We start from the raw sequence: 13,741 nt of genomic DNA on the forward strand, positions 1-13,741 counted from the left end.
CCACAGAATTAGTCAGAACTCATGGTTGCAAGAGATAGAAAACATAACTTTCACTTAAGGAAAAAAAAAAAAAAAAGGCCAGGTGCGGTGGCTCACGCCTGTAATCCCAGCACTTTGGGAGGCCAAGGTGGACAGATCATCTGAGGTCGGGAGTTCGAGACCAGCCTGACCAAGATAGAGAAACCCCGTTTACTAAAAATACAAAATCAGCTGAGGGTGGTGGAGCATGCCTGTATTCCCAGCTACTCTGGAGGCTGAGGCAGGACAATCGCTTGAAGCTGGGAGGCGGAGGTTGCCGTGAGCCGAGATCTCACCATTGCACTCCAGCCTGGGTAACAAGAGTGAAAAAAAAATTAAAGGAATTCCGTCTCAAAAAAAATTAAAGGAATTCATTAGCTTACGTAGCCAAAAAGTTCAGAAGGCAAATCTAGCTCTGGGCATGTCTAGATTCAAGGTTTCAAATGAAGTCATTAAGACTTGGTCTGGGTGGCTCACGCCTGTAATCCCAACGGGCGGATCACTTGAGGTCAGGAGTTGGAGACCAGCCTGGCCAACATGGTGAAACCCCGTCTCCATTAAAAATACAAAAATTCCTGGGCATGGTGGCTCACGCCTGTAATCCCAGCACTTTGGGAGGCCGAGGCGGGCAGATCACGAGGTCAGGAAATCGAGACCATCCTGGCTAACACGGTGAAACCCCATCTCTACTAAAAATACAAAAAATTAGCTGGGCGTGGTGGCAGGTGTCTGTAATCCCAGCTACTCCAGAGGCTGAGGCAGGAGAATGAGGTGAAACCAGGAGGCGGAGCTTGCAGTGAGCCGAGAGCACTGCACTTCAGCCTCCTCAAGGAGCAGAGAGCGCATCTCAAAATTAGCTGGGTATGGTGGGTGCACACCTGTAATCCCAGCTACTAGGGAGGCTGAGGCAAGAGAATCACTTGAACCTGGGAGGCAGAGGTTGCGGTGAGCCGAGGTTGTGCCACTGCACTCCAGCCTGGGCAACAGAGCAACACTCCGTCTCAAAGAAAAAAAAAAAAACAAAAAACTTGGTCTGTATTATGCATTGTATGCCTATATCAAAATATCTCATGTACTCTATACATACACCTACTGGTCAAAAGTGCACAGCCTTTCCTGTAATCCCAGCACTTTGGAGGCCGACCATCCTGGCTAACACGGTGAAACCCCACCTCTACTAAAAAAAATACAAAAATCTAGCCGGGCTGAGGGGTGGCGATGTGCCTGTAGTCCCAGCCACTTCCGGGAGGCTGAGAGCCAGGAGAATGCATGGAACCTGGGATGGAGCTTGCAGTGAGCGGAGATCTGGGCCACTGCACTCCAGTCAGTAAATAGAGCAACACTGGCCTCAAAGAGAAAAAAAAAAAAACAAAAACTTGGTCTGTATATGCACAAGCCTGTACCAAAATATCTCATGTACTCTATAAATACATACACCTACTGGCCGGGCTGTGGCTCAAGCCTGTAATCTCAGCACTTTGGGGAGGCCCAGACCATCCTGGCTAACACGGGGTGAACCCCTCATTCTACTAAAAATACAAAAACTAGTCAAGCAGTAGTCCCAGCTACTCGAGGCTGAGACAGGAGAATGGTGTGGAACCTGGGAGGCGGAGTTGCAGTGAGCGGAGATCTGGCCACTGCACTCCCAGCCTGGTGACAGAGCAAGACTCCGCTCAAAAAAAAAAAATACATACAATCTACTATGTATCCATAAAATTAAGAATTAAAGAAGACTTGGTCTTTCCATCCCAGCTCTGTTTCCCTCCTTGTAACAAAACCAAGTTGGAAGTTTAAAACCCATCTTTGAGAGATCGCAGAGCAGGGCCGCTACAAGATGGAGGGGCTCTACGGATGGCTTCCAAAGACCCTCCCACCTAGAAGTAAGTTCTTAACTTCCTGGCCGGGCGGTGGGCTGTGCCTCATGCCTGTAATCCCAGCACTCTGGGAGGGCTAGGTGCCGGATCACCTGAGGTCAGGAGTTCACCAGCCTGGCCACATGGCTAAACCCACTTCTTACCAAAAATACAAAAATAATTAGCCGGGCGGTTGGTTGGGCTTGTATTCCCAGCTACTCAGGAGGCTGAGGCAGGACACCGCTAGAACCTAGGAGGCGGAGAGAGAGATTGCAGTGAGGCCGCAGATCGCCATTGCACTCCAGCCTGGGCGAGCAAGGAATTCGCTTCAAAACAAAAAGGAAAAGAAAAGAACTTCCTGCTGTTGAACCTTTGACTGTCCCGAGACCCTTCCTCTTCCGCTTTCAGTGTGTCCTATCCTTCCTAGCTGGGCTTTTAAGAAAGAGTGGGGGGCAGCTGGGGTTCTAGGGCTCCCCAGAGGGTCTGTCCTGGGAATGGGGCTGGGGACAGGCACCTCTGGCTGGGAATGCTACACCAGTGAGGGAAAGGAGTCCACTAGGGAAGTACCTGGCCGAGACGGAGAGGAGAAATCACAGGTAAGCCGAGTTGATCAACTAGAGGGTGTGGCGAGGGGGCCTCGGAAGGTGTCTTAAATTCCAGGTTCAGGAATCAAGAGAAGCTGCCCAGTCCAAGTGTTCAGGGCTGAGGGCCTCGGGTGATGGGAGATGAGGTAAGAAGGTAAGCAAGAAAACGGACGGGTACAGGAGAGAGAAGATAGAGGACTCTTCAAGGACGGAAAGCAAAAAGTTCAAATCAGACTCGGCCTACAAGCAATCACACATGAAAATAAATGGGTCAAGCGCCAGCTCAAGCCTGTAATCCCAGCACTTTAGGAGGCCGACGGATGGATCACAAGGTCAGGAGAGATCAAGACCATCCTGACTAACACGGTGAAACCCCGCCTCTACTAAAAATACTCAAAAAAATTACTGGCGTAGAAGGCACCGTATCCCAGCTACTCGGGAGGCTGAGGTAGAGAATGCATGGAACCCAGGAGGCGGAGCTTGTAGTGAGCCGCAGATCGCTGCCCACTGCACTCCAGCCTGTGACAGAGCAAGACCTCTCAAAAAAAAAAATAAAAAATAAAAATAAATATTGGCCGGGTAACGTGGCTCAAGCCCGTAATCCCAGCACTTGGGAGGCCGAGACTGGCTGATCACGAGGTCAGAGACTGGGACCATCCTGGCTAATGGGTGAAACCTCACTTACTAAAAATACAAAACTAGCCGGGCGAGGTGGCGGGCTTCAGTCCCAGCTACTCGGGAGGCTGAGGCAGAACATGTGAACTCCAGGCATGGAGCTTGCAGTGAGCTGGAGATCCGCCACTGCACTCCAGCCCGGGCGACAGAGCGCAGACTCCATCTCAAAAAAATAAATAAATAAAAAATAAAAAATAAAAATAAAATAAAATAAAATAAAATGTTTTACAGAAACTCAGTTTACAAGGCCGGGCTCGGTGGCTCAAGCCTGTAATCCCAGCACTTTGGGAGGCCGAGACGGGCGGATCACAAGGTCAGGAGATCGAGAGACCATCCCATAACATGGTGAAACTTCGTCTCTACTAAAAATACAAAAACTAGCTGGGCGAGGTGAGTGGCGCCTGTAGTCCCAGCTACTCTGGAGGCTGAGGCAGGAGAATGGCAGAACCCGGGAGGCGGAGCTTGCAGTGAGCTGAGATCCGGCCACGCACCCAGCCTGGCGACAGAGCGAGACTCCGTCTCAAAAAAAAAAAAAAAAAAAAAAAAAAAAAAAAAAGACAAACAAAAAAAAAGAAACTCAGTTTACAGACGACTGCTTAGGAGCAGTCATGTCACCCAGTCCAGAGGGAGTCGGTCAGCTTCGTTCCGCGAACTTGGGAGGCGACTGCGGGGGGAGCCGCGGGGTCCTCACTGCGCGCCGTCAGGGACCAGACGCTGGGGCGGCCCCGAAGCGTCAGGACTACAACTCCCAGGATGCCGCGGGCCAGGCTGCATCCCGCCTACGCAGATGTGGTTGGCAACTCCGCCCCTTACCAGGCGGCGGCGCTGCGGGCTCAGTCCTAAGCGGGCGGAGGCAGCGAGGCGGGTGGGTCTGGGCAGGCTTCGGCGATATCTGTGGGCTGGGTTGGGGGCGTTTGAGCCCTTGGCTAGTCCGGGTGGGTAGCCGGGACCCCAACCCCCGCCTCCTCCAGAGTAAAGCTCTCACGTCCACCTGGCGCGACGCTGAGCCATCTTCAGAAGCACCGCAGCCCTCAGAACCCCACATCACGCTGCCGGTGGTTCCCCGCATCCGGTGTCCGCCCCCGAAGCCTCCCTCCCTCCCCCGCAGGCCCAGCTATCTGCCCTTAACCGCGACCTGGGCCTCTCTTGGGGAGGCCCAGGATGGGGTCCTCAGAGGTCCGGGGACCCAGGGGCATTTGTGGCGTGTGTAGGGGCGTGGGCTTTAGGGAAGGGTGTTCCTCTTCAAATTGGGATCACCAGGACGGAATCAGGCGCACGGCTTCCTCCTCTGTGGCTTCCTGTGGCACTCCAAGTGGGAAGAAGAGAAGCTTGGAAGTGAAAGCCTCAGCTTCTCCTTTCTTCAGCCCCTCAAGCCTCAGAAAGATCTGTCAAGCGCGTCCCGCCTCTACAGAGGCCCTGGGGAGATGGCCTAGACCTTGAAATAGCCTAGAAAAGGTTTAACAGGTTGGAGCTTTTGCTAGAGAGATGGATCACAGATGGGCTTAAGGGGTGGAGGGTGTGTGTGTGTGTGTGTGTGTGTGTGTGAGAGAGAGATTGCCAGGTGAGAAAGGTGAAGAGCTGAAACCAACTTGGAGCTATGCTGTATTATTATAATGAGGATTTGGGTTGGCGGATGTTACAGGCTCTAACCAGAAAGCTGGAAGATGTGATAGGTGGGGCTTTTTTTTAAAACCCTAAACATCTCTTTGTAATCCATCCCTCTTCTGCATCCCCACCGCCACTGCCACTATCCCCTCTCGCTTAAATCTTGCAACAGCCTCTGAAAGGTGCTGCCTGACTCCAGACTGCTGACCACTAGCTCAGCATAGCAACCACTGCAGTTAGAGCCTTTAGCTCACTGTGTTCATCCCTCGCTTAAAACCTTCAGTGACTCCCTTTCACCTCCCCTGCAGGATAAAGCCCAAGCTCCTTGGCATGACTTACGGGCGCAGTGTGGTCTGGCTCTGTCTGCTCCTCCAGCCTCATCTTACCATTGCCCCCATCTCACTCTACCCTCCGGCTGCGCCTAATGCACTTCTGCCAGGTCCTCTGAATAAGCCTCTCCTTTGCCTGTGGTTCCCTCTGCCTTGAATCATTTTCTGTCCTTTGCCTCTCCTGGCAGATTCCTACTATGTGTCATGTCTCTACCTAGAAGTCACTTCACCTGTGAGCTTCCATAGAGGAGCCTATATTTCTCTTATTTTAATAATGTGTAGCATTGTTGAGCATTTATTGTCTAAGTGCTTTACAAATGGTAACTCGTTTTGCCTCACAACCACCTTTTTTTGAAGTAAACACCATTAATATCCTCTCAATCTTACAGATTCAGAAACCGAGGCACAGTTGCCCAAGAACACACAGCTGGTAAGTGGTAGACATGGAATTTGAATGCAGACAGATGGGCTCCCGAGCCCAGAGTCCTAACCTCTGTGCCAACTGGCTGATGTATCATACTATATGGGGCAGGAGGCTGGGGTTAAGAATCAGGAGGTAATGGGTGGACAGGCAGGACAAATTAGATGGGGATTAAAATGAAAGTGGTGACAAGCAAAACTGTTGCCAAGACTGCAGGTGACAACTGAGAGAGTGAAGGCCAGGCACGGTGGCTCGTGCCTGTAATCCCAGCACTTTGGGAGACCAGGGTGGGAGAGAGTGAGTGGAGATGGACCGCTGCCACAGTGATGGGGTAAGGAGAGGGCCTCTGGGGGTATACGATGACTAAGTGCAGGTAAGGCTACTGACGTCAAAACAGGGGTATAGGTGGGACTCATAGCAGACGGGGAAGGTCAGGTTGGGGGACTTGATGAAGGAATCAGGCTGGCAGGTTGTGGAGGTGGTGGCATTTATAGAGGTCAAGGGGAGAGTAGCTCAGGACTGTGAGCTTGCAGCCCCCAGGGGGAATGCAGTGGCTCTGAGTGCAGATCCCGGGGATGCTCTAGCAGCAGCAAGAGCAGCTGAGGAGCTGAGCTCCGGCCCTCCACCCCGGCGCCCACCTCTGCCCTGTTGATGCTGCAGCCCCTCTTGGCCCCTCATCCCCAGCTAGGCACCCCCAGAAAGAGCTCCGTGCAGACAGCAAACTCACACCCCCATCTGCGGGGCCCTTTGCAAGTCTTCAGCCTTCTAGGTTAAAATCTAAACACTTTTTGGAAAGTTTTATTTGAAAACTTGAGGACAGGGCAGAGACAGCAGGATGGAGACTGTATTCTTCTGCCAGGGTTCTTGGGTCAAAAGCCAGGCTCTGGTCCCTCCCGTCTCTAAGTTCCAGGTCTGCTCCAGTCTGTGAGCTCCCGAGGAATATACCCACCCACCCACTGTCAGGCCCTTACTCCTCCCCCACCGCCCACTTCCTGTGCCTGAGGAGACACTGAGGCGTGGGGGTAGACTATGAGGGAGCGGGGGTGGGGAGGATCTGGTTAAACTCCAGAAGAAGGAAGTGAGAACCTGGGAGTTTGGGGGCTAAGAGGAACAGATAGAAAAAAGAAATGAGGAGGGGGCTACTGTCTTTGCCTCCTCCATCACAAAAGCTTTGCCGAGATGTCTCCCTCGAAGCTCAGATAGGAAGTCCAGGGTAGATCACATCCTGTGACTTAGCAATGGCGCCCGTCTTTGGGTGCTGGTTGGGAAACAGTCATGCCCCTGCTACAGGGGGCTGGGGCAGTGCATGCCCCGCTGTGCCAGGCCCTCCATCTCAGCTGGCTGCAGGCTGGCTGTTGGCATAGGCCTGATCGGGGAAGGAGGCTCGGGCCCTGCGGGTCTGGGCACATACTGAGGCATAGAGCTCCGGCTCGGGGCCCAAGGCCTGGGACTTTGGCTCAGAGTCCAGCACCACCTCCGAGTACTTGATGGGGGTCCCAGGGCCTGGGATCCGACCCTGAGGAGGCCGCAGCTGTAGGCTGGTATAGCACATCACCTCCTCTGCAGCCTGGAGATGCAAGGCTGTTAGAAGTTCACTGGACCCTTGGAAAAGCCCGAAAAGCCCCCCACTTCCTTCCCTCCCCCTTTTCTCCAGCCACAGCTGACTCACCCTGGCAGGGCCTCCAGGAGTTGGATCCTGCTGGTCTGGTCCTGGGTCTTGAGACAGCCGTCCTGGGACAGGGAACAGGAATCTGGTCAGCAACTTGTCCCTGCTCCTGCACACCCCCATTCCAGCCACCCAGGACCTGGCCTCTGTGCCCCTCCTCTCTGCCAGCTCCCTACCTGTCTGTAGATAATGCAGGTTCCCATACAGCGGAACCTCTTCCACAGACCCTCCAGAGCTGCAACACAGAGTTCAGGGGATGAGTGGGGACTTCTCGGTAAGAAAGAACTCTCTGTCAACCCATCCCTGTTGTCTGTTACCCACCGTCCCTGCCCCGGATGGCTCCTGCTCCGGCCCCTGATCCACTGGGACAAGTGTGCAGCCAGCGAGATGAGAAACAGCAGCGTCACAGCTCCGAAGAGGACCCACAGTCCCCAGGCCTGGGTTATGGAGGGGATTCCTGTGGATGTGAAAGGAAGGGGGGTATAACTGCCCCGCCCAATCCCCAGGGCCCAGCAGGTGGGACCTGGGGCCACATGACCCCTCCCCCACCAGCCCCTGCCACGCCCAGCTCACCCAGTGTGAGTAGATCCGTGCAGTTGTCACCTCTGCTCATGGCTGCTGATGTGAGAGTCCACAAGCACACTGCTCTGAGCCGAGGGTCAGCCTGGTTCATGGCCTGACAGCTTCCACAGCCCTTCTTACTCCCACCCCTCCTCAGGCCTGTACCCCACAGCTCAGCATCCCCAATGCTGGTGGTGGCAAAGTCTCTGGTTTCCGGGGAGGAAGGGGGAGGGGAGGGATGAGAAAAAGAACAAAGACCCCGCCCTGTGCCTGCACCTGCGCCACTCCTGCAGCTTCTGAGCTTCCCCCACCCTCGCTGCCCGGGGCCCTGTGCCCCCCTTGAGAAGAGAAGCAGGCCTGTGAGTAATGTGCCACGGGCAGTTGAGTCCCTGAGGACTCCAGGGGCGGGGCGTGGGTGGGCAGAAGTGGTGTGAAGCAGGACTAACAAGAACAGGAACGCCCCTTCTGCTCCAGGATGCCCACCTTCCTCCCTGACTCTGGTCCCGGAAGAAAGATGTATTCCTCAATGAATATGGTTTAAAGTGGAAGGGTCGGGGGAGCCTCCTGGTACCTCTGATCCCATCATACCCTAAGGCTGATCTGAGAGGATATATGTATAGATGATGCTTGTTATTGTTTCATTGGGGGCATTATAACTTGGGGGACACCCCCAAACCTCCCCTTTCAACCCACTTAATCCAAACTGTCCGTAAGAACTGTCACTCTCAATAATTAATTGCTTTTTTTTTTTTTTTTTTTTGAGATGGAGTCTTGCTCTGTCGCCCAGGCTGGAGTGCAGTGGCCGGATCTCAGCTCACTGCAAGCTCCGCCTCCTGGGTCTACGCCATTCTCCTGCCTCAGCCTCCTGAGTAGCTGGGACTACAGGCGCCTGCCACCTCGCCCGGCTAGTTTTTTGTATTTTTTTGGTAGAGACGGGGTTTCACCGTGTTAGCCAGGATGGTCTCGATCTCCTGACCTCGTGATCCGCCCATCTTGGCCTCCCAAAGTGCTAGGATTACAGGCTTGAGCCACCGCGCCCGGCCTAATTAATTGCATTTTAAAACTCTTTGCCGTACGACTGTCCTGGGAAGCTGAGCCCTGTCTTTGCACATGTTCACTTCAGGGGGTGTAGGACCTGCCATACCTAGAGATAACTCCATCACGTGCAAGGCTGTTGATGTACGAAGAGGGATTTGAAGTTGCAAATATAAACCTGAGACCAGAAGTCAGAGATGTGTTTTATCTAGCCCATACAACATTTTTTAAATGTTTAAAATCAGTGCAGTGGCATGCCAACAATGAAGATGGCAGAAGTCCTGCCCCTTGAGTTGCAGGCAATAAGGGGGTGCATTGTCTGTAGATAATTTTAAAAATAAAAATCAGTCCTCTTCTTATCACCATGTTCCAGAAATTCTGAAAAAAAAATCAGTGATAAAATTATCCTCCCTGAAAAATATTTTGTAGATCTAAGTTTTATTTTATTTTTTGAGACAGGGTCTTACTTTGTCTCCCAGGTTGGAATACAGTAACACAATCTCAGCTCGCTGCAACCTTGACAACCTCCCGGGCGCAAGGGATCCTCGCATCTCAGCCTCTTGAGCAGCTAGGACTACAGGCATGTGCCACCACACCCAGCTAATCTTGTTCATTTATTTTGAGATGAGGTCTCCCTGTGTTGCCAGGCTGGTCTCAATTCCTGGCCTCAGGCAACCTGCCCACCTCGGTCTCCCAAAGTGCTGGAATTACAGGCATGAGCCACTGCGCCCAGCCCAGATCTAACTTTTAAATTGCTGTGGTTGACCAGGTGCAGTGACTCATTCCTGTAATACCAGCACTTTGGAGGCCAAGGCAGCAGGAGGACTGCTTGAGGCTAGGAGTTCAAAACCAGTCTGGGCAATATAGTGAGACTCTCCATCTTTACCAAAAAAACAAAAACAGTAGACAAGCCTGGTGACACAAGCGTGTAGTCCCAGCTACTTTGGAGACTGAGGTGGGAGGATCACTTGATTCCAGGAGTTGGAGGCTGCAAGGAGCTACAATTGTGCCACTGCACTCCAGCCTGGACGATAGAGGGAGAGACCCTTTCTCTACATCAGATACACAAATACCATTGTCTTACAACTGCCTACGGTATTCAGTACAGTAACATGCTGTAAGCATTGGAGCTTAGGAGCACCAGGCTATACCATATAGCCTAGGTGGGTAATAGGCTACACCATCTAGGTTTGTGAAAATACACTCTATGACATTTGCACAATGACAGAATTGCCTGGTGACTCATTTCGCAGAACATATCCGTGTTGTTAAGCAATGCATGACTTTTTTTTTTTTTTTTTTTTGAGACGGAGTCTGGCTCTGTCGCCCAGGCTGGAGTGCAGTGGCCGGATCTCAGCTCACTGCAAGCTCCACCTCCCGGGTTCACGCCATTCTCCTGCCTCAGCCTCCCGAGTAGCTGTGACTACAGGTGCCCGCCACCTCGCCCGGCTAGTTTTTTGTATTTTTTAGTAGAGACGGGGTTTCACCGTGTTAGCCAGGATGGTCTCCATTTCCTGACCTCGTGATCCGCCCGTCTCGGCCTCCCAAAGTGCTGGGATTACAGGCTTGAGCCACCGCGCCTGGCCAGCAATGCATGACTTTTTAGGCTGACATGATTATATTTACAAAGTTCAAGGAAAGAAAATGTTCACTGTCTGAGTTTATTTTCTGGCCCTTATTATTCATTTTATAATTATCATTGAAAATAATTTTGTCGGGCCGGGCGCGGTGGCTCAAGCCTGTAATCCCAGCACTTTGGGAGGCCGAGACGGGCGGATCACGAGGTCAGAAGATCGAGACCATCCTGGCTAACACCGTGAAACCCCGTCTCTACTAAAAATACAAAAAACTAGCCAGGCGAGGTGGCGGGCGCCTGTAGTCCCAGCTACTTGGGAGGCTGAGGCAGGAGAATGGCGTAAACCCGGGAGGCGGAGCTTGCAGTGAGCTGAGATCCGGCCATTGCACTCCAGCCCGGGCTACCGAGCAAGACTCCGTCTCAAAAAAATAAATAAATAAATAAATAAAAAATAATTTTGTCATATAATTTTTAAATTTGTTTTAATTTAATTTATTTATTTGAGATGGAGTCTCCCTCTGTCACTCAGACCAGACTGCAGTGGCACAATCTCTGCTCACTTGCCCAGGCTGGAGAGCAGTGGTGTGCCCGGCCATAAAGCATTTTTTTAAATGATCCACTTGAAAAATAAAAATGTGTTTCAGGCATGGTGGCTCACGCCTGCAATCCCAGCACGTTGGGAGGGTGAGGCAAGAGGATCGTTTGAGCCCAGGAGTTCGGGACCAGCTTGGGCAACATGGCAAAATACCGTCTTTACCAAAAATACAAAAAATTAGCCAGGTGTGATGGTACACGTCTGTGGTCCCAGTTACTCAAGAGGCTGAGTGGGAGGATTGCTTGAAGATAGGAGGTAGAGGTTTCAGTGAGCCAAGATCAAGCCTCTGCACTCCAGCCTGGGCAACAGAATGAGACCCTGCCCCCACCCCCCAAAAAAGAAAGAAAACAAGAAAAATTTGGGTCTGGGCATGGTGGTTCACGCCTGTAATCCCAGCGCTTTGGGATGCTGAGGTGGGCAGATCACCTGAGATCACGAGTTTGAGAGCAGCCTGGTCAACATGGTGAAACCTCATCTCTACTAAAAATACAAACATTAGCCGGGCGTGGTAGTGCGTGTCTGTAATCCCAGCTACTCTGGAGGCTGAGGCACGAGAATTGCTTAAACCCAGGAGGTAGAGGCTGCAGTGAGCCAAGATCGCACCACTGCACTCCAGCCTGGGCGACACAGCAAGACTCCATCTCAAAAAAAAAAAAAAGAAAAAAGAAAAGAAAGAAAAATTTGGGCCAGGTGCGATGGCTCACACCTGTAATCACAGCACTTTGAGAGGCTGAGGTGGGAGGATGGCTTGGGCCCAGGAGTTTGAGACCAGCCTAACCAACATAGTGAGATTCCCATCTCTGCAAAAAATTAAAAAATTAGCGAGGCATGGGGGCATGTGTGCCTGTAGTCACAACTACTTAAGAGGCTACAGTGGGAAGATTGTTTCAGCCTGGGAGATAGAGGCAGCAGTAAGCCATGATTGTACCACTGCACCACTCCAGCCTGGGCAACAGAGTGAGACATTGTTTCAAAAAGAAAAAAGAGAAAAGAAAGAAAAATGTTTTTTAAATGATCCAGGACAGGCAAGGTGGCTCACACTTGTAATCCTAGCACTTTGGGAGGGTGAGGCAGGCAGATTCCTTGAGGCCAGAAGTTCAAGACCAGCCTGGGCAACACCATGTCTCTACAAAAACAAAACAAAACAAAACAAAAAACACAAATTAGCCGGGCATGGTGGTGTGTATCTGCAGTCCCAGGTACTCAGGAGGCTGATCCAAGAAGGTTGAGGCTGCAGTGAGCCATGATCTCACCACTGCACTCCTGACTGGGCAGCAGAAGGAGACCCTGTCTGAAACACACACGCACATCCTCTTGGTGTCAAATATGCTAAGTATGCCACTGATTCCTTGTCAACAGTTAAAAATTGGGAGATTTCAAATGTTTAAAATCCTGATTTGTTGATTCCTTTGAAAAAAGATCTGGCAATAGTGCCCTGAGTTCTCTAAAGGCAATAATCAGTTGGGGACCGCTTATCATTATTATATCTGGCCTGAACCCCTTATTTACACCGACTGTGCCAACTGGCTTAGATTCAAGGTTTCTATAACCCTGCTCTGTGTACCCAGACTGTCACTGAGTCGTCAGCTAGACCACTGGACCCCAGCCATTTTGGCACCAGGGACAGGTTTTGTGGAAGACAGTTTTTCCATGCACAGGAGTGTGGGAGAAGGGGATGGTTTTGGGATGAAACTGTTCCACCTCAGATCATCAGGCATTATGGTCTTTTTGTTTTGTCTTTTTTTTTTTGACAGGGTCTTGCTCTGTCACCTAGGCTAGAGTGCAGTGGCGCAATCTTAGCTAACTGCAACCTCCGCCTCCTGGGTTCAAGCAATTCTCATGCTTCAGCCTCCCAAGTAGCTAGGATTACAGGCACGCACCACCATGCCCAGCTAATTTTTGTACTTTTAGTAGAGAAGTTGTTTGTTTTTTTTTTTTAACCATGTTGGCCAGGCTGGTCTTGAACTCCTGGCCTCAAGATATCCGCCCACCTTGGCCTCCCAAAGTGCTGGGATTATAGGCATCAGCTACTGCACCTGGCCTAAATTCTCATAAGGAGCCCACAACCTATATCATGTGCATGCACAATTCACAATAGGGTTTGTGGTCCTATGAGAATCTAATGCCGCACTGATCTGACAGGAGGTGGAGCTCAAGCGGTAATGCCAGGATGGAGAGTGGCTGTAAATACAAATGAAGCTTCCCTCCATACTCTGCCGCTCACCCTTACTCCTCCGCTGCTCACCTGCTGTGTGGCCCAGTTCCTAACAGGCCATGGACCAGTAGTGTTGGGGACCCTTGAACTACACTATGACAACTCCCCTTGGTGAGGGTTTCTCCCTGTCCTGTCCTTCCTCCTCCTTTCAGGAAAAACAAGAAGACACACCCATATTTTATTTATTTATTTATTTATTTATTTATTTATTTATTTATTTATTTTGAGATGGAGTCTTGCTCTGTCACTGAGGCTGAAGTGCAGTGGTGCAATCTCTGCTCACTGCAACCTCCGCCTCCCAGGTTGAAGCTATTCTCATGCCTCAGCCTCCTGAGTAGCTGGGATTACAGGTGCTGGCCACCACACCTGGCTAATTTTTGTTTTTGTTTTGTTTTGTTTTGTTTTGAGGCAGTGTCTTGCCTGTTTGCCCAGGCTGGAGTGCAGTGGCACAATCTCAACTCACTGCAACCTCCACCTCCCAGGTTCCAGTGATTCTCCTGTCTCAGCCTCCCAAATAGCTGGGACTACAGGCGCCCGCCACCACACCTGGCTAATTTTTCTATTTTTAATAGAGACAAGGTTTAGCCATGTTGGCCAGGCTGGTCTCC

General features: G+C 51.4%; 2 protein-coding genes across 2 annotated transcripts; one reads left to right on the forward strand and one right to left on the reverse strand.

Annotated features, from left to right (window-relative positions):
- The first annotated feature begins 3,679 nt into the window (after nucleotides 1-3,679).
- Nucleotides 3,680-4,471, forward strand: LOC116270111. The gene has a single exon (XM_031654844.1). It carries the CDS (start codon nucleotides 3,739-3,741, stop codon nucleotides 4,339-4,341), a length of 603 nt encoding a protein of 200 aa, XP_031510704.1. The 5' UTR covers nucleotides 3,680-3,738; the 3' UTR covers nucleotides 4,342-4,471.
- A 1,784-nt stretch (nucleotides 4,472-6,255) lies between these two features.
- SIT1 (signaling threshold regulating transmembrane adaptor 1) lies at nucleotides 6,256-7,958 on the reverse strand. Its single transcript, XM_003911534.4, has 5 exons — nucleotides 7,725-7,958; nucleotides 7,473-7,608; nucleotides 7,328-7,386; nucleotides 7,155-7,216; nucleotides 6,256-7,052 (listed from the first exon to the last, which is right to left on the reverse strand). Exons 1-5 carry the CDS (start codon nucleotides 7,822-7,824, stop codon nucleotides 6,819-6,821), a joined length of 591 nt encoding a protein of 196 aa, XP_003911583.1. The 5' UTR covers nucleotides 7,825-7,958; the 3' UTR covers nucleotides 6,256-6,818.
- Nucleotides 7,959-13,741: the final 5,783 nt, after the last annotated feature.

Source organism: Papio anubis, chromosome 13 (genome assembly GCF_008728515.1).
Source record: "Papio anubis isolate 15944 chromosome 13, Panubis1.0, whole genome shotgun sequence".
NCBI classification, from domain to species: domain Eukaryota; kingdom Metazoa; phylum Chordata; class Mammalia; order Primates; family Cercopithecidae; genus Papio; species Papio anubis.

Excerpts from the sequence above, each read along its gene's own strand:
- LOC116270111 (XM_031654844.1), top strand. The coding sequence starts at position 3,739 with ATGTCACCCAGTCCAGAGGGAGTCGGTCAGCTTCGTTCCGCGAACTTG.
- SIT1 (XM_003911534.4), bottom strand. The coding sequence starts at position 7,824 with ATGAACCAGGCTGACCCTCGGCTCAGAGCAGTGTGCTTGTGGACTCTC. Across the intron at positions 7,387-7,472 it reads AGCCATCCGGGGCAGGGACG|CTCTGGAGGGTCTGTGGAAG; the intron begins GTGGGTAACAGA and ends TCTGTGTTGCAG. Across the intron at positions 7,053-7,154 it reads CTCCTGGAGGCCCTGCCAGG|GCTGCAGAGGAGGTGATGTG; the intron begins GTGAGTCAGCTG and ends TTGCATCTCCAG.